General features: G+C 37.2%; 2 protein-coding genes across 2 annotated transcripts; one reads left to right on the forward strand and one right to left on the reverse strand.

Annotated features, from left to right (window-relative positions):
* Window positions 1–6,449: 6,449 nt before the first annotated feature.
* LOC149247266 (uncharacterized) lies at window positions 6,450–7,352 on the reverse strand. The gene has a single exon (XM_089443751.1). The coding sequence runs from the start codon at window positions 7,350–7,352 to the stop codon at window positions 6,450–6,452; it is 903 nt and encodes a 300-aa protein (XP_089299877.1).
* Window positions 7,353–21,665: 14,313 nt separating this feature from the next.
* LOC149247267 (glutamate receptor 3.1-like) lies at window positions 21,666–23,516 on the forward strand. The gene is made up of 5 exons (XM_089443757.1): window positions 21,666–22,004; window positions 22,134–22,417; window positions 22,531–22,562; window positions 22,666–23,057; window positions 23,178–23,516. The coding sequence occupies exons 1-5, from the start codon at window positions 21,666–21,668 to the stop codon at window positions 23,514–23,516; spliced, it is 1,386 nt and encodes a 461-aa protein (XP_089299883.1).
* Window positions 23,517–25,501: the final 1,985 nt, after the last annotated feature.

Below are 25,501 nucleotides of genomic sequence, written 5' to 3' on the forward strand. Positions count from 1 at the left end.
TTCAGGACAACCCCCCCAACCCCTATGATACATATTAGAATGATAGCATACCGACTTACCCCCTGCCATCAAGACCACTCCAATAGCATATCCACTTGCATTTTTCTCTAAATCAAGACATGCCACTAAAATGGGTCCTAGAAGCCAATTCCTCCAATTTTCCACCCATAAACTACCAAGATAGATAAAAATTATATAATAATCCAATCCAAATGACCTTGCTTCATTGACAATTAAGATCATATTGATTTCATTTCATTGCCCCTTCTCATCAGTCACAACAGATGGCTATCAACACGTTACATTCAACAAATATTTTCTAAGTTATCCTTACTGTGAACCTTTTCAACAAATTCTTCAAGGACAGGAACAGACTCAGGGCATGATAGTTAGGGCAAATGTCGTTCAAGAGTAGGTAGGCAAAGAATATTATTATAACTCCTTGCGTAAGTTCTATTTATGTTAGTTTGGTTGGGGTTCTAACATCTTCTTGGACACTAAAGCAGTTTATTTATTTTCCAGGTAAATCAACCTGTTTCCCTTTTGGAGAACATGATAACACATGCAATTTCCCATTTCTGAAATTTTGAAAGTGGCACTTCAAAACCCACCCCATTTCAAACGGCAAGCCATAAATCCCATACTATAGGGATTTTAATGCCTTATAGTATGCCCTTTTATGTATGACCATAGCCATTTCATGCCATGGTAATCGGCCACAATAAATGTGGTTACGGGACAGCCTTGGTCCCTGGATGTCAGATATCCTGATAACTGCATACATACATGGACATACAGCCATAGGAATTTCGTGCCGCCTCCGCCTTGATCGCCACCGCCACCGCCACCACCAGTCCGTAGGAATGCTGGCATATACGATACAGGGTATACAACCTACGCATTTAATTCGCATATTAGTTTGAATTTGAATTTTGAGTTTGAATGTGAAAGCCCGCTCTCACAATTTTAATTTCTGATTGTAGAATACCAAAACCGGCTTACATGGCTGTTGTGGCCCGCGTCTCCGTCTACGTTTTTTAAAATCTAATTTATTAATTTTATATATTTATTTTATTAATCTTAATTAAAATAAATAATTCAATTTCATATATTTATTTTTAAAAAATTATAATAGGTTATACCTTTATCTTATTTTACTATGTTTACACATTAAAATTAAAATATGTTTTTTAAAATCTAATTTATTAATTTTATAAGTTTTATATATTTATTTTATTACTTTTAATTAAAACAAATTAAATTGATTAAAACAAATAATTTAATTTTAGATATTTATTTATTAATTTTACTTAAATAAATAATTATAAAATAATATAAAGTATTTCTATATTTTATTAAATTTTAAAAATTTTCATATATTTTTTCTTTTTATTTCAATAAAATACAAAAAATTATGGATTTTCTATTGGGTGTAGAATATAAAGTGACAGGTTGTTCTATTAAGACAATTTGTGGTTAAAAGGTCACTTATTCGAAATTTGGCTTAAACACCCCTGGATTGTGGTTGCTCAAACCACAGGTTAAACATGCTAGTCATCTCAAAACTCACATTGCCTAATAAACAAACAAAAAACATAAAATTTATAATTTATACATATCAATCATAGTTTTTTATACATATATAAAATTAAAATATTATTGGAAAATATTAAAATAAAATTATACTAAATATTTAATATTTTAAAATAAAAATGTGTTAGATTATAAAAATAATAATAAATTTATTTTTTGAATATGAATAAATTATATATATATAATTAAAATTTTGTTGAAAAATATTAAAATAAAATTGTATTCAATATTTGATATTTTAAAATATTTTTTTTTTGTAAGCTGCGGTATTTCCATTACTATTATATACAACGAAAATAAAGTTTACATGCAAAGGCGACCTCAACCTGCCCCGAAGGGAAACCAGGTCTGTTGGTCCCTCAAAAATATTGTCTAGAGCAGTTTACTTGTCCAGCATACAACCGTCATCTATCAAAAAACCTTACACTTTTCTTTTTGCAGTTTGTTCCTAACTGTTTATAATCAGAGACATGCCAAGCTACCATAAACTTAAGGGCACTACAGTCTATAACAGCATGTAAAAACAAAAAGGATGACTGGGCAGACATGTCAATCTACCGAAATTTCTTGCTTGGGCTCCTCCTCTCGCTTTGCTTTTATCAGGTCCTTCAGCATACCTTTGATCTCCTCAATTTTGATGTCTTGTTTCCGGGTCATAAACTGCAAGCTGGCCAGTTCTTTCTTCATATCCGGCACCCCATGTGCAATCTCTGTCATCTCAACTGCTACTTGCTCCATGGCCCTGGCAAGCAAATGCTTCATCACCCAGTACATATGTAATGCTTGCTTATACAGCGTTAATCTCCCTCTCGTGTTCCTAGGGTCCGGCAGCAAGGTATCCCACTCTTCCATTTCAGGGTCCGAGGGTTCTTCCAGCACTCTGTTCTCCAACACATCAATTATCCTTCTTACATCTGCATTTGTTTCATTGTTGTAGGTCGCCTCCGCTACCTGAGCTGCCTGCCCGATGGAGCGCCTTCCTCTCTTCGGCTGAGCTGAACCAGGAGTCTCCCTTCCATCATAATCCCCCTGCCGCCCTCGTCCTCTGCGTCTCCTTCCTTTCCCTCTTTTACCCGGCCTCCCTCTATTGCTACTTCTACTGCTCTGTCCGGCTTCAAAGGTTACTTTCACCCCGCCGTCCTCCTTTTCTATCTCCATATCCTTTTCATCTGAGCTATCAGTCGCCACCGTCATATGAACCTGCTCTCTCCCGGTGGTCTTCCCCTCGCTTTCCTTCTCCTATCTTCCCCGCCTTCCTCCCTCCATCCTGACACTTAGGCAGCGTCTGAGTCTTTGATTTACGTCTCTCTGCCAAACTAATTCTACCCTCTCCACCTTCCCTGCCTTCCGGTTATCTGTCATTCTGCCCGCATTTCTTCTTTGGTTTCGCCACCTAGCATCTGCAGCTGCTGATACTCGCCGTTGGACCTTTCTCCTACCCTTGCCATTATTTGTTTCTCTGCTTTCCTTGGTTCGCGTACTACTCCACCACCTTTCACCTCAGCTCTATTAATGATCGACGATCTTAATGATGCCTGCCGACCACCTCCCCATCCCATCACTGCCCTGTATTGGTCGTGATTCTCCACCCCGATCGGGGCTTGAGAGCTATCCTTTTCATGGTTATATTGTTGCATTATAGTCCTGTTCAATGATTCGATCTAAGTGCTCCCATCTTGTTGTGGCCAGCTGGGCTGTCCATCTGCTGTCCACTTTTCCACCTGTTTCGTTGCATCCCCAGTTTGCCAAATAATCTGTTGGCTTGTTGCCTTCTCTCCTTACATGGTGTATGACTTTGTAATCAATACTTTTCATTGTTTCTTCCAGGTCCTGTACTAGGCCCGCCGTTCTCCAGCTCCTGGCCACTTGTTCCCATGACTTTCCATGATTAAGTTTTTTGAGTGTCTCTATAACCAAATTGGAGTCCCCTTCGATTTCTAATTTCCTGTATCCATTCCTTATGGTGATCTTGATTCCTTGGTAAGCCGCCATGAATTCGGCTTCGTTGTTACTCATTATGCCTCCTCTGTCTGCATAGATCCATCTGGTTTGACCTTGGCTATCTCGGAAGATTCCACCATATCCCGTCGGGCCTGGATTCCCTTTTGATGCTCCGTCGAAGTTTAGTTTAGTGAAGCCTTCTTGTGGTCGGGTGAATACAGTTGGGCTTTGGTCTTTCGAGACCTGTTTCTTTTGGTGGTGCGGAAAAACCATTCCTGATTCCAGATTTAATTTTCTTAAAATATGAGTTTCTTCCTCTGGAGTATTCCAGTCTTCCTCAGCCCATGTTTCCGATAGAATCGTTTCCCTGATTTGGTTCTGGGTTCTTTTCCAAACCTCCTCTGGCTTAGATATCTTACCTTGAAAAATCCTTATGTTTCTCTCTTTCCAAATGTTCCATATGTTGAAACCCACTACCAAGTTCCAAGCTCTTCTGATAACCAGACTTTGGAATTGCCCCTTTCCCCATTGGAATATAGTTTGAGTTATATCCTGGGGGTCTCTTTTTGTCTGTATGAAGAGGCCTCTAGTTTCTTCCCATTGGTATTGAGCTACTATGCATCCATTCAAGATATGTTCATGATTTTCATCGTTTTGATTACATAAGCTACATCTTGACGGCCTTTAGAACCCTCTTTTTTGAATTTGTTCCCATGTGAGTATGCGTTTCATTCCTACTAGCCAAGCAAACATTCTGACCTTAGGCCACCATTTGTTCTTCCATAGTTGTTTCCAGTCTTGACTACGATCATCCTGATTGCTTTTGATTTTTATGGTGTATGCCTCTTTGGTTGTGAAAGTACCTTTTTTGTTCCCTCCCCATCTGAGGATATCTGGGCCTTCTCTACTTTTAATCCTTCTTGAATCCAATTCCTTGTTTATCCAGGTTTTTAGATCTTCCTCTATGTTATTATCCCACTCTTTCGGTCCTTTCCACTCTCTCCATACCTCGTTTTCACCTCCTTCCTTCCAGTAGTCTTTGACTAGGGTTAATCCTTTTGCCTTGGCTACCCTGTAGGTGTTTTGCATCTCCTGGTTTTCCAACATTTTTCCCCTCTGCTGCCATGCTTCCTCCCAGAATTTTGTTGTGCGACCATTTCTTATTTCCCAGAATGTGTGCTCCCTTATTATGTCCCTGTTCTGGCATGCCAGTTCCCATATTGCTGAGCCTTTTGGCATTTCTTCCCTTCTTAGTATTTCTTCGGTTGCAGTGGGCATACTATATTTTGACGTCCATATTTCCTTCCAGAGATCTTTGCCTCCTTTCAACCACCTCCACCAGAGCTTCGCCGCAAGGACTTGATTTAGGGTGATTGGATCTCTTAACCCTAGCCCCCCTTCCTCCTTAGATTTTGTTAAGTTGTTCCATGAGCAAAGTGCCCATTTCTTCTGTTGTTTAGGTCCTCCCCACAAAAATTTCCTGTAAATTTCATTCATTTTGGTGCAGACTCCTTTTGGTACCGCCATAACCGATAGGGGGTAAATAGGGATAGCTTGTAGCGTCGATTTGAGAAGAACCAGTCTAGCTGCAATATTCAAGGACCTAAAAGACCAGTTTTCGAGTCTATTTTTGAGTTTCTCTATAATTGGTTGCCAGTTGGCTATCCTTTGAGAGCTGAGATCGAGCATAGTTCCTAGGTATTTGGTAGGCAGTTCTCCTTTTCTGAACCCCAAGATTCTTGTTAAGTGGGTTTTAACAGTCTCCGGTGAATTGAATATGAAAGTTCTCGATTTCTCCTTATTTATTTCAGTCCCTGAAGCCTCCATAAATACCTCCAAGATCTCCTTTACCTTTTTCACTTCTCTCAGAGATACTTTGCAGAAGATCATGATATTGTCGACAAACTGTTGGTGTGTCACTGAGATGTTGTTTCCCCACAGGCGCAACCCTTTGATTTTCCTTTCTCTTAGTTCTTTCTTGAAGTACCTGCCTAGTCCTTCAGCTGCTATTATAAACAAAAAAGGGGACAGCGGATCGCCTTGGCGCAGGCCTCTTGTAGCATTAAAGGTTGTTGTTGGTGTTCCGTTTAGGAGTATGGAGAAGTTCGGTGTGGCTATCATGCTGAGTATCCAATTCACCCATCTGTTACAGAACCCATAGGCTCGAAGAGTGGCTTCCAGATACTTCCAGTTCAACCTGTCATAAGCTTTTGATAGGTCCAGCTTGATCATCATGCCTGGCTCTTTTTTTGTTTTAAGGTATGTATAACTTCTTGAGAAACTACCAGTCCATCCAATATTTGTCTGCCCTCCACGAACCCTGTCTGTTCAGGGGATATTATATTAGGTAGGATCGGTTTGAGCCTATTGACCATTAAAGTAGCTATGATCTTGTAAATAACGTTACAAAGGGTGATCGGTCTGAAGCCTTCTGTTGTTTCTGAGTGAGCCGATTTAGGGATTAGAGTTAATAGAGTGGAATTTAGCCCTGGCCAAACTTTTTGGTGAATGCGTGCCTCCTCCACCACTTCTAGGATTTCTTCTCCTATGAAATGCCAGCAGGCTTGGTAGAACTCCGCAGTGTATCCATCAGGACCAGGGGCTTTATTTCTTTTCAGGCCCTTCACTACTTCCTCTACTTCTTCTAAAGTAGCACTCCTCATCAGGGCTAGATTTTGATCTCTGGTTACCAACTTGGGTATTTCTTTTACTACCTTGGCAATGGCTCCTGATCTGTTTCTCTGGGGTTCATTGAGGAGGTCTTTGAAATGCTTCACCAGGTTTTGTTCCATTTCCTCGTGCTGTGTTATGCACTGGCCTTCCTTGTTTTTGATTGAGAAGATCCTATTTCTCTGTCTGTGCTGAATCATAGCCTTATGGAAAAACTTTGTGTTTCTCTCTCCTTCTCTGAGCCATTATATTCTGGACTTTTGTTTCCATAATATTTCCTCCTGTTTCCTACGTTCTTCCAATTGGCTTATTATTATTCCTTCTTCTCTGGTTCTCTCCTCATTTCTGCCTTCCAATATATCCTTCTGCTGCATCTCACTCATCTTTTGTTCTAAGCGCTGTTGCTCCTTGAAAATGTCCCCAAATTCCTCCTTATTCCATTTTTTTATTCTTCCTTTTAGCTCTTTCAGTTTAAGTTGGAAGGTTTGCATTTTGTTTCTACCTCTTTGTTCACTTTTAGTCCACCACTCTTCTATTTTCGGCAAAAGCTTCTGGTCTCTGAGCCAGAAAGCTTCGAACCTGAAAGGTCTGCTTTTGGGACTTTGCTTAAGGTCTATCTCTAGCTTTATTGGCCAATGGTCTGATCCTGCTACTGGGAGGATCATGGCTTCTATAAACACATCTTTCATCATGATTTGTTCAGAGATCAGGAATCTGTCTAGCCTAGAGGCTATTTGGTTCGATCCTCCTCTACGGTTATTCCATGTATGGGATCCATTTATTGTTTGGATATCCACTAATCTTTGCTCTGTTATCATATCTCCAAACGCTTCCATATCTGGATCTATCCTTCTCAGCCCCCCTCTCTTCTCTTCTAGGGTCTTGATCATATTGAAATCGCCCCCTATAATCCATGGCCTTTCTGGGATTAGATTTCTCATTATCTTTAGATTTTGCAAGAATCCTTTTCGTTCTGTTGGGGTATGTGGCCCATACACTCCCGTTAGGACCACATATTCCGATGATCCTATAATCTTGAATGTTCCTGATAAAATTCGTGGGAGACTTATCCAGTTTTCAAATTGTATTTCCTCCATGTTCCATATGATTGCCAATCCTCCTGCGCTGCCTATTGCATCCTGCCCCATTATTTCATATCTGGTATTGCCCTTGCTCATTATTTCCCTCATTCTTTCTATGCTAATCTTTGTTTCTTGAATTATCATTATGCTCGATCTATCTCTATTTAGCCTCTCCTTCAGGTATCTTTGTTTGCCTCTGCTGTTGAGGCCTCTGATGTTCCAACTTGTAATGATCATTTTAATGATTTTGGTGGTATTTGGAATACCTCTGATAGAGGTATGACCCTTTCGGAGTTTACCAATGTTTCTCCTACCTCCTGGATTGTCTCGTTCAATGTCCTCCTGCCCCTTTTTCTCCCTCCTTTGCCAGCACTGCTCATTCCCATGTTCTGGTTGCCCTGTGGATCTATCGGCTCCAAACTGGTTGTTATTGCTCCCCCTACTTTTTCTCTGTATTTTTGAAATGCTTCTTTATACAGTTGCTTCTGCTCCTCCGGGATGAACCTTTCATCTAACGCTCTCCACTCCTGCAGTAGCTTCTTCATTATATATTCCTCTTCTCCTCCTTTCTCTTTTTGAGGGTCTATCTCCATTTGTATTTGTTCATTTGGTTGTTCATTATTTTCTCCTGCCTCCCCAGGGTCTATTCCTTTTTGTTCTGATATTTGTTTTCCTGTTTCCTTTGGGTTTTCTGTTTTCTCTTCATCGTTGTCTTCCTTTTCCCCCATTTCAGTCTCTTCTTCCTGTAGGGCTGTGAATTTGTTCTGAGTCTCCAGGGTAATGTTTTCCTTTGTAACTTGTCGTTGTGTTTTGCTGGTTCCTGGTTTCTTTCTTTGTTGAACTTCTTTAAAACCCTCTTCTCCCTGTTCCTTTTCCTCTGTTGTTGTTTTCTCTTCTTCCCCCCTCTCCCTTTCCTCCTCTGCTCTGTTTAGGGGGCATTGCCTGAATAAATGCCCATATTCATGACATCGCCTGCAACGAAAGGGTATGTGCTCGTAGTCTACTGGTTGTTGCTAGATTTCATCATGGTATTCCAGCTCAATGAAGTCTAGGAGGGGTTCTGTTATGTTCATATATGCGCATATTCTGGCATACGATGTGTATCTTCCTCTCTTTGTGGACTCTGCAACCTTCACAAAGGATCCTATTGTATTCCCTATACCTTTTAAGATTTCTGGGTCCCAGAACTCCATTGGGAGCCCAAAGAGTCTGATCCAAACTGGGGCCGCCAACATTTTCTCTTTGTCTGGGTTGTAGCAGTCCACCCAATGTCTCATAAATAGGCCTGCATTGTTCATGAAATAGGGTCCTCCCTCAAAGATCCTTTCCTTGTCTTCTAAGTTGGAGAATATCACTGTAAAGAAACCCTTTGCGCCTAGTTTTAGTTCTACGTGGCCCTTCGGTTTCCATCTCTGTTGTATCCATTTGAACAGATCTTTCTCTGACGGCCAAAACCCTATAAATTTGCATATTAAAGCATAGTCTTTCATGTAACTCCTATATTCTTCTAGTTTATTGTTTGGTATTACGAACCTGGGTTTCTTCGTAGCCCTGGGCAGACATTTACCTTTCAGTCCCGCCTGCCAGTTTGCTCCGCTTGCTGAAGTTTCGCCGCCGTTTATCTTCATCCCTATCTTCGTGTGATCCCTGCTTGCCTCTCCCGTCGTCATGTTCTTGTAGGAGGGGATCTCTCCCCTCCCCCGATTTGTGTCCATTTGAAACCCTCAGTGCGAGTTCTCCTTTCGTTCCCTCGTAATGCCCTTTAGTAATCCCTGCTTCACCCGAGTACAATGAAAGCTGCGCTCTCTGCTCACCTTGCTGCGGGACTGCATGTAGTGCGCTTAGTCCTTCTCCTCTATGCCGTTGTTTCCCTCATTTGCAGAAACCCTCGATCATGGCCTCTCTCATTCATTGATGGAGGTAAATTAACATCCAAAGGAACCAAGCCAATTGGAAGTTCAATATTTTAAAATATTAAAATAGAAAATTTTACAATATAAATGAATAAATTAGTTTAAATTCATTTTAACTATTAATTTATAAAATATTTATTAAAATTAAATAAATTTAAAAAATAAGAAAAATGATTATATAAATATTTGATATATATGGACTAAATATGATGTGTAATACTACCAATGAAAAAAAGTGGCATACCATGAACAATAAGTTGTTAATATTGATAAAAACACTTAGGTCTTCTTGTGATCTGTGTTTCTTGGGGGGCGGGGAGTTTCTTTCTTTTTTTGGGTTCTATTTTTCTATTGTCGGATTCTCGCATATTTTACTTTCCAATTTCCATGTCACTCATCTCAGTTTAAGTCTTCGTTGGCATTTTTCTTCTCGAGTTTATTATGGATGATGAACTATTTTATTATGGCGATGATAACCCTTAAAGTGGGCATTCATACCCATCCCATGAAGATTTATTTTTATAAAGGATCGCCCATTGGTTTCACCTCCCATTCACATGATAGTGGAAGTGTCTCACTTTCCTCAAGGCTTATTTAATTTGTCATCAAATCATCCAGATAATGCACAACATTTGGAGGTTCCATGCCTGATTCCTTCTGCTAAGCATGCTCCGTCTCTGGATACAGCAAGCCCTAATCACAATAAGCATCATGTGACAGCCTATAAAGCAACGAAATTCAAATATTTAAATGGTAATAGAGGATGATATTCCCCTTTGATACATTCTACAACTTAAATGTATAGGGATCTAATTGGTTGGTTTTCTAGGAAGGTGGTTAAACCTTCTTCTCTGCCACACTTGATCGATTCCAATTGGGTTCTTATTATCAGTGTTTTATGCAATTCCACATATTTCCTAAAGCTTAATTATGTGGTATCCTCACTAAAGTAGATGAAGTGAGGACTCTCGTATCCTCTGACTAATGTTGGTGAAAATCTAGGTTGATGCTTCAAAAGTGGAATATGGATTTCGACGCTTCGCTTAGCGCCATGTGAATGAAAAGAAAATGGGCCCTCCTCACATATTTGTCAACGCAATTCTAGAACAAATCAATTTTGGAAAAAATAGGAAATCATATTGGCCAATTTGTTTGTTGGGAGGAAGTTTTCCTTTCAAAGCAAGATGGATGAGTGGCATGGAAGTAAGTGGAGATCAACCCCAGTGAAGGTTTCCTAGAGGATATTGAATTGGTATTCAATGAGGTTGCATGGAATCAAAAGATTGATTATTGGAAGTTGCTCTTCCATTTTTTTCCTTTCCATGAGGTAGGTCACCTCGTCTCTAATTGCACAATAAAGAAAAATTCTAATCATCTAAAAAAGTTTATATTAGGAAACTTTTGAACATGTAGATTGAGGCCTCAAGACTGAGGGAGAAGGATCCTTTGGATTCCAAACTCAAAGACAATGACGACAATCATCATCCCTCCTTAGGTAAGTGGTTTCACACCCCCTCATTTTTTCCTATAAAAAATAATGATAAAATTCTTCATGATGGTAATATGCTTGAGAAATTTTCCAAAGTTATGTCCCTGATAGCAACGTCTCTAGTGCCTTCTATTCAAGGTCTCTCCCTCTATAAAATATTTCTACATGTCAAGGAGAATGATGTCTTTCCAAATCCGATTTTTCCTTATGGTTCCAACTCTTCATCCAACTCTTGTGGGAAACCTCCTTCTGTAGATTATAAGGTCATTCGTTCCTCAAACGAGCTCTATGTTTCTATTGACCTCCATGTTAAGTGAAATTCTCTCTATTCATCTTCCTTGACGCGTGAATATGTCTCAACGTCTAGTGATCTATCCATGGATGCTCCTTCTGTTATTCATGCCAATCACAAATCCTTGCTTTCTAAGGCCCAATCTAAGGTTAGGGAAGACATTCTAAGTGGAAAAAATACCATAATATCCAAGTTTCTTAGATAAAACGCCCCTCCCATGAAGGAAAATGAAGGTCTTGTCTCTGAATATTAGGGGGTTTAGGGCCAACCCCAAAAAATTGACTCTAAAGTGGCTCATTCGAGCCCACATCTTGGATGTTATAATGATTCAAGAAACTATGTCATCGAGTGCCTATGTGGTTTCAATTTTAGAAATACGGTGTAGAAATTAGACTTTCTTCTCATTAGATTCAAAAGGTTTTTTGGGTGGCTTTCTTATGGCTTTGCGGCCTGATCCATCGTTTTACTTTTATCGATCTCTTCCAAACATATAGCAATTGATTTTGTTTCAAACTAACTGGAAGAGGTGAGTCATCACATTATTCCAATTACAAATTCTTATGATGCATTAATGAAGTCAAAATATTTATTTGACTCACTCTCATAATTGGAAGTAGTTCATAAATTAGACCTATGATGCATGATGTGGAAGCCATTGGAATTAAAATGGACATCCCTATCATAGCCTTTGTCAAGGCCCTCTATCCTACATATTATCACTATCTTCAATCCTTACAAGTTAGTTCCCAACTCAAGGATGATACTTTTGACACTCTTGTGGAGGCGTTTGCAAGAAGGGATAAAGCTTTTGGGAAGAGGAATATAGCTTATCAATCCCATGAAGAATTTGTGTGCCTTGCACAAAAAGAGAGGAATTAGTCACAATATTCTTCTAGAGGAAGATTTGGTAGAATAAGACATGGAAGGAAGAATAACAGAGACAATGGGGATAAATATCATCAAGGAGGAAAAGATGTTCTCCATTATATTTTTTTAAATATTTCTAAACCTTGTGTGATTTAGTTAGCAAACATTTGGATAATATTTAATATGTCATTGAAAATAAAAATAAGAATAACAAGTTGGAAAAATGAATGTGGGTTTATTTATGTAGGTTGATCCAATAGGTTTTTCAATCATAAGCTAAAACCAAAGAATACAACTCATTAAACATGTAGAGGAAAACATGTACATCCACTAATTATTTTTTAATATATATTCCTATTACATAAATTAATAACCATGCATAGTGAAGAAGGCATATGCCCTTTATGCAAAACTTACCAAATGGTACCTAAAATACCATATGGGGTCAAGGACACCAGAGAGAATGCATGTGTCATGGTTCGACACCTTGATCATAGTGCCTAAAGCCTACAATATTCATTTTCTTATGTAAGGCTCTTATTTTCCTCTTCAACCATGGCTTAGGCCCTTAGACCCCTCACTACTATCGAAAACCAATTAATTGTAGCCACTTTCCACTTAAAGGCTAAAGATCTCATAAAAAGTTCGTATGTGGTGTTTCAATTTATCTTTCATCATGCTTAAGCCTTGGAAGCTTGGACAAATTCCTAAGTCCCTTTTTATGCTTTCCTAACCATTGATAAGTTATAAAGACCGATCATGGTTACTAAAAGCATCATAATATCCCATGGTAAAGCACTCATATTTTAGACTCGTGGTTATCAATTAGAGGTGTTTTCCATGTGATTGAGACTAGCAAGCATAATTTTGGGCATAAGGTTGTTATTTTTAACTCATAACCTTGGTTGGGACTATAGACCCATTTTTGATGCATAATTAACCTAAACATGGTGTCCATTAGACACTTGGAAGAAAATTGTATCTAGCAAAGGTCTAATGTGGTGGTTCAAGGACTTGCCCATGGTGCTTGAGGCTGATAAGAAATATTTATGGCTAGATGTTCTTATTTCCTTCCCTTAACTACAATGATAGACTTGAGACCCATCAATTATGCCTAAGTATAATGTGTTAATCAACTCAAATGTGAAAGAATCCCTATAAAGAGCTTAACTCAATGTTTCTAGGTGTTGTTCATGGTGCTTGATCTCAAGAAGATTTACTTAGGGGGGTCACTATTTCCCACTTGAAAATGCATATACCTCAACATTTCAACTACAAAATGACTACTTATGATGCTTGTATCCTACTTAGAGGTGAGAGAACCCTAAAATATTCCTACATATTGGTTTTTGGTTTCCTAAAATGTTTGAGCCTAACATATTTTTCTTCAATACCCCTATGACCATTCAAACATCTCAAGATGAATGGGTATATAATGAAGCTCCCTTTTGTCTAAATATATTGGAGCCTCCCTTGTAAGAAGTCTCTAAGAACAAAAGTTTGGGAACAGCTCGTGCAAAGTATAGAGAAAAAAATATATTGTTGGACCTTTAGGACACTCAACCTTTCTATTAGACTTACCTTTATTAAATTACTTTTGCAAGCCATCCTTATGTACCTATTCTCATCCTTGGCAACCCCTAAAGCCATTCTAGAAAAAATAAGAAACATACAGAGATCCCTCCTTTGGGGGGAGCTAGAGAGTAAAACAAATGGGCCCTTTTCACCTACGAAAAGTATATTATCCTAACCACCTAGGGGGCCTACGACTAAGCGACCCTAAAATTCTCACTCAATCACTAGGAGCCAAGACTTGGTGGTGGTGTCTTAAAAACCTAGAAGCTTTATGGAGTAAAGTATGGAAGGAAAAATGCATGCTATGAACAAACAATAATCTATTGATTTGTATGGGGGGTGGAATTGATGGATCTCATCTTCAGTATTCAAGCTCACTAGTTTTTGGAAATCAGGAACATAAATTTAACCCTCTTTTGGTAGGATTCCTATAAGAAATGGACCAGTTTGGAAAAAGGAGAGTTTAATTAGCTAAAAACTTGTTTGATATTGCAAGGTGGAGTCGCGGTCCAATAGTATTGGGTATAACCTCAATCTCAAAAAAAATGGAGGCGGTGGGAGAAGTGCACACACTAACCATTGAAGATAAGATTCGAAACACAAGGAACCATCACAAACGAACTAGAAATTGGAAGAATTAAAATACAATCTGGGAAAGATATCCTCTACTAAGGACATTGGCCTAAAGGATATTTTAGCTTCAAGGAGGCTTACATATAGTTAGTTGGCATAGAAGGACACCCCAACAAAAGTAAATGGAAAAAGCTATGGAATCAAAACTCTGGCCCAAGGTGATCCATTTTCTTTAGATTCTCATGCAAAACAAGATATTAACTTGAGACAATCTCCAAAAAAGGGGTTTTCAAGGTCCAAGTAGACTCTAGCTTATGCTGGAAAAGCATAGAAACAACTGAGCATCTACTTAATAACTATAAATTTTCATCATAAATATGGAATTGTTTGGCCATAATTTTTAGATGATCAAATTAGAATGGAACCAATATCCATGTTACACTTTAAGAATGTGACTTTTGGCCTTTTACAAGTATTACAATGAATAGAACATTAAATTGGTTTCCAGGATTTATAATGTGGGAAAGATGGAAGGAAAGGAACATAAGAATATCCAAGTATTAGTCATTAAATCTGGACATTATTCGAGCTCCATAATGGGAAGGGTAAGAGAAGCAATCCTCACAACCCGTTGGTTTACAAAAGATTGGGGATGTAGTTCCAAGGAATCACACATTTTCACACTTTTTGGGCTCAACCAATCCTTCATAATTTTTTAAGCTCCACAAACCCAATCTATTCCCTTAAGTCCTGATAATTGTAAACCACCTCTATTGGTTTCTTAAAACAAAACTTTGATGAGGCCTCTAGGGGTAATCCTAGCCTTGTTAGTTTTGGAGGGGTATTTAGAGATATCATGGACAAACTACTCACATTTATGTGGGAAATATAGGAAATTAAATTAATAATGTGGCGAAACTCTCATTCCTGGAGCAAGGTATAATAATAGGCAAGCACTTTAACTATCAAAAATTGATCATTGATGGGAATTCTAAAATTTTTATCCTGTCAATTTTGTTGATCTGTCATCACTACATTGGATCAAACAAACTCAGAACTGTCTTGTTATGACCAGAGAAGAAAATGCAATCAAAACATAGTGGATGAAAAGATAAAATACCACACATTCTATTAAAAAAATTAATTTTCCATGAATCCATTGAATCAAACAGATTCAAAACTCTTTAATCAAACAAGTTCACAATTGTCTTGTTATGAATAGAGAACAAAAGGTGGAACAAACATAATGGATGACAAGAAAGAATCCTAGAAGAATCTGGGCATGTTGAAAAGTCTCAAACGCAAAATGGAACTCATCCTCAACTTCCTCAGTATTACAAATTAAGAAAATTTGTTTATCCCAAGGTGTTTTTAACTCCACAACTCATGTCAATACTTATTAGTCAACTGAAATGTATATCATCATTAAAAATCGAGACAAACAAGTGGATTAAATATGAGTGTCAAGTGTAGATTAAATTGTTGAGCAAACTACAACCTAATTTGAGCTAAACCTTATCTGTATAACTTTCTATCTTTTTAGGCATAAGTTAATTGTAAGGAGGTTTACTATCAAGGCCCCTCTCCGAGGATGATTTTTCAAATACAAGCCTTGAACAAGGAGATAGAAACTATGAAGTTGCCAAAAAACTGTGAGGCTTTTTCTTAATGAATTTGATGATTATGGCTCACACCGAATCAAAATGAGGTTTATGTAAATGAAAATTGAGCAAAGCAGCTATACTTCACCCTTTTGTTTGCAAGAACAAAAAAATATTTTACTTTCATTACTTAAAACAAAAGAGGTTACAAGTAGCATAGATCAGATCATCAACAACAGAGAGATCAATGCCCAACTTAAGTCTTCCTTCTAGGGCAGAGTTCACCAAAGAAACATAGATAACAAAAAAAGACATCGTTCACAAAAATTGAAAAAAAATTAGACCAAATTATAGTGGAATTTGCAATGTCCAAGGTACCCCAGGGAGTGGTTCAAAATTGTTGAAAGACCAAATCATAAATTCTAGAACGGGCAAGAGATATTCAGCTAGGAGGCTTGCGAGTTACCCATGTTATATCTCCTCTCATTTGTCTCATTGAGTTCTTTCAAATCAATCACTATGCACAACACACCAAGATGTTGCAACATGGATCTTCAGAAAGTCTAATATCTCTAATAGGAAGGTTGGGGCAAAGGTCCTTATAGGGGCATAGCTAGCCATATTGCAATGCATATTTATATATGTGGATAAAATAGAAGAAACCAAAAAATATGGTTGAAAATACTACCCTCGCTGAATTATAAGCAACGCAAGATGACAAACTAAGGTAAACCCTAAAATCTTCCTAGTGAGATGGAAGTAATCATAGAATGTGCAATGGATTAGGGCCCAATTACTACCTTCGGGTGGGGGATTTGACAACTTTTGAAAGATCAAATGAACAACCTTGAGAAATATATAAACCCCCAAAGAAAGTAGCGCTTTTATATGTTTATTTTCTGCCGAAGGCACGGTCAGGGCCATGGAATGTCGACAAAGAAGGTTTTTAGGATCCAAATGACTCATTCTTTTTGGTCATGAGGCTCAAAAGATGAGGGTTCCTCAAATTTACAATGACCCACAAGCAAAAAAACCTTGCAAAAATTATAGTGAACCTCAAACATAAAACCCTAGAAAAATTACACTGAACCCCAAGAAAAATTTCAGTGAACCCCATTCAAAAAAACCCTGCAAAATTTATAGTGAACCCCAAGCAAAAATTATAGTGAACCCTAAGCATAAAAACAAGGAAATATTTACAATGAACCCCGAGCAAAATTTACAATGAACCCTATGCAAAATTTACATTGAACTATAAACATAAAAACACTAAAGAGAACAAACTTCCTATGGTTTGAATGTGTTTAAAAACATAGAGTTAGCAACTAGTAGGAATGTAATCCTACCAGAAAGTCATCGACGAAGCCACCAAGCTACACAAACCATGTTGCATCAGTGTTGAAGACCTTAACCCTTCGCGACACCTCATCTGCGAACCCAACCATTCTCACTTGTCGCAAAAATCACAAAGGTGTTAAAAATAATTGCAAATAAACCAATGAAAATGCCAGAAAAATTCACAAACAAGTGAACTTGACCTCTAAAAAACCCACTGGAGTGCGAAAACCCCATGTCCACCATGTTCATTGTTGAGCGGATGGAAATTTGGGGCTTAGTCAACAATGAACGATTGTACCAAGTGCTGGTGCACTACAACCATGGAGCAACGAGGCATAAAAAATGAAGCCCTAAATCACAACATTCAAACCCCTGAATCCCCCACAAATTGCTTCTCTCAGCACACAAAGCACTTCTCTTAGCAATGAAACCAATCGAGCACAATCACCCAGTGTATGTTGACCAACATCAAGGCATCGATTGAACAACAATGGGGCAGAAGAACGCCCACACACCAACCCCAAGCAAAATAACACAGCCTTCCAAATGCAGTAAAAACTAAACCCTAAAAGAGGAGGAAAAACATGAGAAACGAGGTAGGTGTTAATTCCCCAGCTACCACGACAAGTGGGATGATCTGTTAGACACGTGTCGTACAATCCATTCAATACTGAGATGATCGTTTGATGTCATGGCAGAAAAAAACACGCAACAATTGATGTCCTTCCCCTAGTTTTTTTTTCCTAATGCAACTCTTCTCAGACTCGCCTACTCTTTTTTAAAATTTTGAAAAATAATTGAAATTAAAAAAAATACTAAAAAAATGAAAAATTAGCAGTAATAGCATGGCTGATGGGATTTGAGCGCACGTAGCCGGTCACAATGTGGAACTCTCCCCACTAAAGCAATGATGAAGCACTATACTTTAATTGGTCCATATGTTTATGAAATGAATAACTAATTAAAATTGTACTTGTGTCACCAAAATGGGCTTAGCGTGACATCAATGGATGAAAGTACACTATAGTTCATTTATGAATCATAGTGGTAGTAAAGGTATTGCTAAAAACATTGGTTGTATTTTTGTATTTTGTATTTTTTTTTTTTTAATTTAGAACGAGAATTTTTATTTATTTATTTATTTTAATGGTGTAATTTGTAAAATTTATAAATGAGATTATAGGACTGTTTTTACATTTTATGGGTATTTGGAGAAGCCTAAAAGTATATATTTTGGAAGCGATAGCGGTAGATGTAAGATACACTTGCTTGAAGTAACAAGTTTTTATATGTAGATTGGGCGAAAAACCAAAAAAAATTCTACAAGGGTTTACTAGTTGGAGGATATGTGGAAAAAAAAATTAGTAGGTTTTTTTGATGTGGGTTTATGTTGTTTTGAAGCTTGGAGATTTTTATCTCTTGGAAGAATGGTGTCAGAACAAAAATAATATAGTAGAGTTTTTAGTTTTTTTGGGGGTTTTATTTTGTGCAAGGTGACTTGGAATTGCTTCTATATTAGAGTAGAGTTTTTAGTTTTTTTTTTTGCAGTTTTATTTTGTGCAAGGTGACTTGGAATTGCTTCTATGGAAAATTTTAGAGATTTCAAAGAGATTATAGATTGGGTAATGAAGACATCAACATTTGGACTAACAATGCTCATAAACTAGATGCATTGGATAAGGCCAATGTTAAAAAAAACCAATTTGTCATTTTCTCATAGGGAACATAATTATATAGCAGATTCTGTGTAGAAATATGCAATAGGTCACCCATGAAGATATATTTCTCTGTATTTTTCAATGGATCTCGCCATGGTTTTGAGAGCATAAATATTGTTTAGCCACTGTGTTTTTTCATGATTTAGCCACAACTATGTAGTTTTCTCTGCAAATTATTTTTTTTGAAGATAGTTTTTGTCTAGAAAGATTAGATAGAAAATAATAAATTATGATTTGGGTGAGTGACTAGAAGTAGAATGACATATTTTATGTAAAAGTTAAATATACATGATCTTTTTCCGAAAATAGTTTTTGTCTAGAAAGATTAGATAGAAAATATAAAATTATGATTTGGGTGAGTGACTAGAAGTAGAATGACATATTTTATTTAAAAGTTAAAGATACATGATCAAGATATATAGTTTAGAGAGAAAAATGATGCCTACCTATTTTAAAAGAAAAGTGGGAGTAGAGAAAATAAATAAAATATTGATTAGCAAATCTCCTAGAATCCAACTAGGAGATTTCTGTGATGGTTTAAAGGATATTCAAATGTGGAACATGGAATCCATGTTCCAGTAATTTATTTGTGATGGTTCTATGTTGTAGAATCCATCTGAACCATAGTATCCATTTAGGAATTTCAAAAGCTCTTGAAATATGAGTGTGGAATTTTAATGTTCTCATGAAGAATATCTACTTGAATTTTTTTAATATATGCTTGATCATATGTTTTTTGGTTTGCCAATTTACTTGTGACCTGCTTTTAATAGAATTTTGTGTATTTGATTTATCTTTTGACTCCTCTTGGTTTTTTAAATTTTCAATGGCAGATTGGCATTGTATATTTTTTTAAATCAATGAATATCCTCTTTAAAATTCATTTTAAAAAATTCTCTTTATTTACTAGTTGTTCATACATTTAAATGGATTAAAATTTACTAAAATTTTAAAATTAATATTTTTAAGTTAATTAAATTGATTTGAATTTATGATATGTTTTAAAAGTTTTTTGAGTATATTTTTTTAGTGAAAAAGGTTTAAAATCTAGTAAAGATTTATTGGAATCATAATATTGATTTGTAAACTCTTTCCAATCAAAATGTACCAAAGTTGTTAAGATGATAAATTTATATAGTCAAAAATAAATTTTAAATAACAAATAATCAAAATTTAAAAAAAAAAAACAATTATTTACCTAGATTCCAACCAAAAAAATCCAATACATTTAATAAAAATTATTTTAAAATATAAAATTGAGAAAACTTATTATGATAAAATATTTATAATATTAAATCTACTTTTATATAATTTTAAAATTATTCAATAAAAAAAGAATTACATTTAAATTTTAAAATAACCCTCCTCACAACCATAACGACCAAAACATGAATATATATATAACAATTCTATTTCCATGATATATTAAAACACGAGTACTCAAACTTTAAAAATCATTTGCAAAATTACAAATGGTCCAACTTAGACATCTTATGAACCCATGAACCTGTAAGAGTTTCAGCAGACATCATTTAAAAAAAACAAAACAGTTTCGCATTTCGCCAAAGTTTCTTTCAAAGATCTATAGCAGTTGTTTCTGGCTCTCAGTATTTTCTCTCTCTTATGTTTGAAAAAATATGTAGAAAGCTCTAAGATACTCAGCAGGTTTGCCAAAGCAATGATTAAATTTTCCCTCCGAAATCGAGACTATGCAGTGTAAACTTATCAAGCATAATCGAGACTATGCCATTGTAAACCTCTCTTGCAGAGCAGAAAATAAATGGTATTCACAATAAAATAACTAGTAGTACCCTTTACGTGTCATTACCAGTAAATGTAAACCTGCAAATGCATAAGACAAAAGATATAATAAATGAAAATGTGTGATCTCTAGGGAAAGTAACTGCGCAAAGTTATTGAGAATAAACAAACTCAACAAACTTAAACAAAGAAAAATTTCGATGAAAATATATTTCACTGCGTATGTAGATATATTTTCTAACCTCAATAGTTAAACTTAAAGAAAACCTCAGCGGCTTTTGGGCATTTGAGTACGGAGAAAATTATCGTTCCCTCCATCCTGATAGATCTTCATCTCCAGGGATTCACGAAGGTCATCGAGACCACTGTTTGGCTGCAGTGGGTGAGATGAAATATTTAGCAGCATGAGAGGACTTGGTAGAATAGCTGCTGTATATCTTGCTGCGCATCAGCGTCTTCGTGCAACTGTTGCAGTAAGTGCAATGTCTGAGAAGTCCCCAGCGCCTGAAAAGCAATGCTACCACCGCGCTGAGGATCGGTCACAGTTATAGAAATTAAATTTTTGAAAGCGGGCTTTCAAATTCAAATTCAAACTAATATGTCAATTAAATGCGTATGTTGTATAACCTGATATACCCTGTATCGTATATGCCACCGTTCCTACGGACTGGTGGTGGCGGTGGCAATCAAGGCGGAGGCGGAGGTGGCTCGAATTTAAATTCAATTCCGTAACATGCATGGGTCGTCACATCTAAGTTGGACCTCTGGATGCATAGCATGGTTTTATGTATGGTGGATGGCGGCTATCCATTTTGTAGTACTGTCAGACACGGTCTTACAGACATTAAATACACAATAGCATGGTTGCCGTAAACCGTGCGTCACAGAAAATCGTACTGGTTGGAATAGTGGACGATATTCGAGGTGATGAGTACGATTATGAAAGCAGTGGGCTCTTACCTGTAAAGGTAAAGGTTAATACTGCTCTACTCTCAAAGGAATTTTGATGGGAGACGCCCTTATGTCGAATACTCGTTACTCTTCTAATTTCAAAGGAATCCTAAATGAATGAAGGAAACAGCCCTCCAATTCCAAGACGGGTCAGTGATTTCCAGTCAATAATCTTCTAATTTCGAGAGATTAGGCATCCATAAGCCATTTGGAAGCTTTTATGACGAGCATTTAGGGCTTGATTTGTGAACCCCTCTCCAGAAGTTGTTGGGCTTCAGGCGCTCATGCGAGAACTCTAGAAATGGAAGGCGTCGGATTGTCATCTCTTGTCGCCTCCCTCGTCGTTATGACAACATGTATGCATACATTTTTTACGAATACACATGCCCTAGAAAATCTCACCACACCATCTTCAAAGAATTCTCCAACCTCAAGAATATTGAAAGTAGGTGTGCCTTGGAGCAGCGCACTCACGGAATTCGTCTCAGTAGAAAAGAACGGGACAAGCTTCACTGTCGGGGGATTCTGCGTGAAGGTGTTTGAAGCTTCCATTAAAACACTCAATTATTCCATCCGTTACATCCCATATAATGCTTACGACAACAACTACGATTTTATTATTCACCAAATTGTGCTTAAGGTATAGGTTTTGTCTGTGTGCACAGGTCCTTAGATTGTTGTGATTCTTAACGGTAAAACCAGTAGCAGAAAGCATCGCTTCAAACATTCTCATATCTTTCCTGCTTGCTTTATTTTTTTCGCTGTTCAGAAACTGGATGCAGCAGTAGGCGACTTCGCCATCACATCAAAACGTTCTCGAGAAGTGCTTTTTGCACAGCCTTTCTTCGATTCTGGTTTAGTGGCAGTTGTTCCATTCAAAGATCAGGATATCATTAGTTTTGGCTGGGTTTTTACGAAACCTTTCACGGCTAAATTGTGGCTACTAGTGGCGGGCTTCCTTGTCACCGGAGGGATGGTGGTCTATATTTTAGAGCACAGAAACATTCGCCGTTTGGAAGGGCAGCCTAGGAACCACTTCGGAGGCATATTATGGTAAGGAACAACTTTGACCATGCTCTATTTTATATAGCTATCATTTGGAACTACGGCAGCGATGGAACGGGTTGGAAAACACAATAAATTTAGCAATGTTTGTTTGTGTGCAGGTTCAGTTTTATAACTTGGTTCACTGATCAGGGTAGGTCGTTCTCTTTCTATATCAGAAATTCCCTGTTTGTCCTCTGCCTTTTCTGTTTAAGACGTGTGGAGATTTTATTGAAAATTTGATTTTGGGATTGCAGATGATATCCGGACCGCAATGGGGCGCATAGTGCTTGTGGCGTGGTTTTTTGTTATTGGAATTCTGCAATCGTGCTATACAGCAAATTTATCGGCTATTCTAACAGCCCCACGTTTAGAACCAACCCTTAATGACATCAACAGTGTAGTGGCGAGCAATCTAAGAATTGGGTATCAGATGGGATCTGCAGTTGCAGATGGATTTGTGGAATACTATGGAGTCTCTAAGCAAAGACGAGTGCCTCTACCTTTTACTGATTATTATAAAGCTTTGTCCAGAGGTGATGTGGGTGCCATCGTGGACGAACGTCCATACATGGAATCTCTTGTGGCAAAACATTGCGATCGCCTTGCCTTCGCTGGCCAAACGTTCACCATTCAAAACTGGGGATTTGTAAGTAATTACTATTGGAATCTGTAATTTTATTTTTGTGTTGCAAACATTCAAGGCAATAACTATTCATGGTGTTTTAATTAGTTTTATTTATGGATACTGATGGCCTGTTTTGTGCAGGCGTTTGATCGTACGGATTATGAACTTGTAAGGGACATTTCTATCAGAATACTAGAGTTATCAGAAAACGGCGAACTGATCAGATTGCAACAGCAATGGTTACCTTACTATAACAGTGATTGCAGCAAATATAATAGTGATCAATCGGGAACCATCCAACTTCAGGTTCAACATTTTTGGGGCCTTTTTGTCATTGCAGGGTTAGTATCAGCCATAGTGCTATTGCTTTACACGGTGTACAGGAAATGGAATAGTTCTATAGTTGCCTCACCAACTTCTCTCGCTGAAGGCTCATCTGGCCCAACCCCTGAAGGATCATCTGGCCCAACTGCTTCCTGAAGGTTCATCAGGCCATGGCGACGGAGGCTTTATGTCCGGTGACAACGAGGGCGAAAGATTTGAACGGATGAAGAAAATTTAAAGTCTGAGGAGAACAAAAGGGTTCCTTAATGCCACGATATTTGTTGGATTTTTAATCACACTTCAAACAAGACGACTGCCTGTTCTGAAGCACACAACCCAATGAGGTTGTATATAAGTTCCTAGCCTGTCTAAGTCTTAACACCATTTGATTTCCGTTTTAGCCTTTCTTCATTAATGCTGTGTACTTAACCGTCGCCATAACATGAGCTATTTTAGACAAATAAAATTAGTAGATGATTTAAGTTTTTAGATAGTCTGATTAACAAATTTGCATTAATAAATTTACTTCTTATTGATAAATAAGGGTTTATGTAATTATCCTCAGAAATACTCAACTGCATCAGCGTTGCTGGATTACACCGGTTTGTGTTAATCAGCTGTTTTATAGGGCTTGTATCTTAAACACAGTAGCAACTGGAACACTCCATGTTGATTGCCTTCTGCTTTGGGACCGGTACATATGTTCTTGTCCTGCGTGATAATGGTGCCTACCTTGTACAATCCTCATTTTGACTTCTGATTTAAGCATTTTGAAATTGTTAAAATAAGATAATTAGAGGAGTTGGTTAAATACAGGGAATCAGTTAACAGTTAACTGAGTGATTGAGTTGGTTAAACATAGAGTCCATTTACTGAGTGTTTGAGTTAGATGATTTTGACTGTGTGATTGTATATGGTTGCATGTTAGAAAAAGTGAAATACATCATGTTTTGTGTGATGAACCCCTAGTCTTTTATGTGTGAATTTCTGTTTTGTTTCCTCTGCCATTCCAACATAAATTAGATCAGAAGATAGCGTGGAGGAGGTTAAGAAAAGTAAAGACTACTTTTGCAGAACAGAATAGTCGTTGTTACTTCACATTTCACTTGAATCCTGGGCGATGTTGAGTCCGATGTTGTTTTCTTTCGTCTCGGATTTGGTCGGCTATGCCAGTGTGTGATCTTGCTGAATTTTTGGAGAAAAGACGGCGTTGTAGATCGGACGGGGAAGTCGGTTCACCGCGGCGGCCATTATTTGCTCTTCTGGGTTTTTATTCTCTCACAGTTTGTGTTTCGGATGGAAATTTATTTATCTGGATACCATCTGGTTAGGCTTCAATTCGGAATTTAAGTGTCTATTCTTAGTGCTCTTAAAGATCCCTCCTGTTCTCTATGTCAGCCAAACATACATATCTTTATTAAGTCGCAGACATACTTATCTTTGCATCTATGTTACAACATACTTATCTTTGCATCGAAACGGAACGGGAAACGAGAAACGAAGTTTGGAGGTTTCGCATATAAGAAACGAGGAGAGAGAAAAACACCATATTAAAGGTGAACAATATAAACAAAGCATTAATCATAAACCTGCAATGTTTTTGCTCATGAAATTGTAAAAAACAATTGTAAATACTAATTTATGTTTTTGCTCATGAAATTGTAAAAAACAATTGTAAATACTAATTTAGTTTTAAAAAAGAAGTAATAATTTTGTAGATCCAAAAATTTAGCCATCATTAATTCCAAGAAAATAGCAAACATTGATAAGAATAAGAGATTTGAAATATAAATAATTAAATTTGTTCTTTTGAATATATATGTATCTCTAAAGTCACTTTCAACAATTCATATCAAAATGCAAGTAAACCTAATAATCTAGATTTTGAAGCTCATTTTCTGGAATAATTGTTGAGCTTGAGCCAATTCCAAAAGAATTATTTTGGTCAATAGACTTGGGAAGTGTGCACCATACAATAATGATGTGTTGTGTTGTAACTTGTCACTTTATCTGGCGGTGATTTAAATATAAACCCCTACTAGATCCGAACTCGTTGTTAATGATGCATGCTTTACGTGCTCATTAGAATGTAATTTTCAGGAAAACACTGTAACTTGAGCAATATAATACCAAGGTTTCAT

Source organism: Pinus tabuliformis, chromosome 7 (assembly GCF_031772625.1).
Source record: "Pinus tabuliformis cultivar Carrire ecotype Pingquan chromosome 7, CPIR1, whole genome shotgun sequence".
Classification (NCBI taxonomy): Eukaryota; Viridiplantae; Streptophyta; class Pinopsida; order Pinales; family Pinaceae; genus Pinus; species Pinus tabuliformis.

What these genes read in the sequence shown, in the direction of transcription:
- LOC149247266 (XM_089443751.1), bottom strand. Translation starts at nt 7,352, where the DNA reads ATGGGGCAGGATGCAATAGGCAGCGCAGGAGGATTGGCAATCATATGG.
- LOC149247267 (XM_089443757.1), top strand. Translation starts at nt 21,666, where the DNA reads ATGGAAGGCGTCGGATTGTCATCTCTTGTCGCCTCCCTCGTCGTTATG. An exon ending in AACTTGGTTCACTGATCAGG is followed by an intron (nt 22,563 to 22,665) that starts GTAGGTCGTTCT and finishes TTGGGATTGCAG; the next exon opens with ATGATATCCGGACCGCAATG. An exon ending in CCATTCAAAACTGGGGATTT is followed by an intron (nt 23,058 to 23,177) that starts GTAAGTAATTAC and finishes TGTTTTGTGCAG; the next exon opens with GCGTTTGATCGTACGGATTA.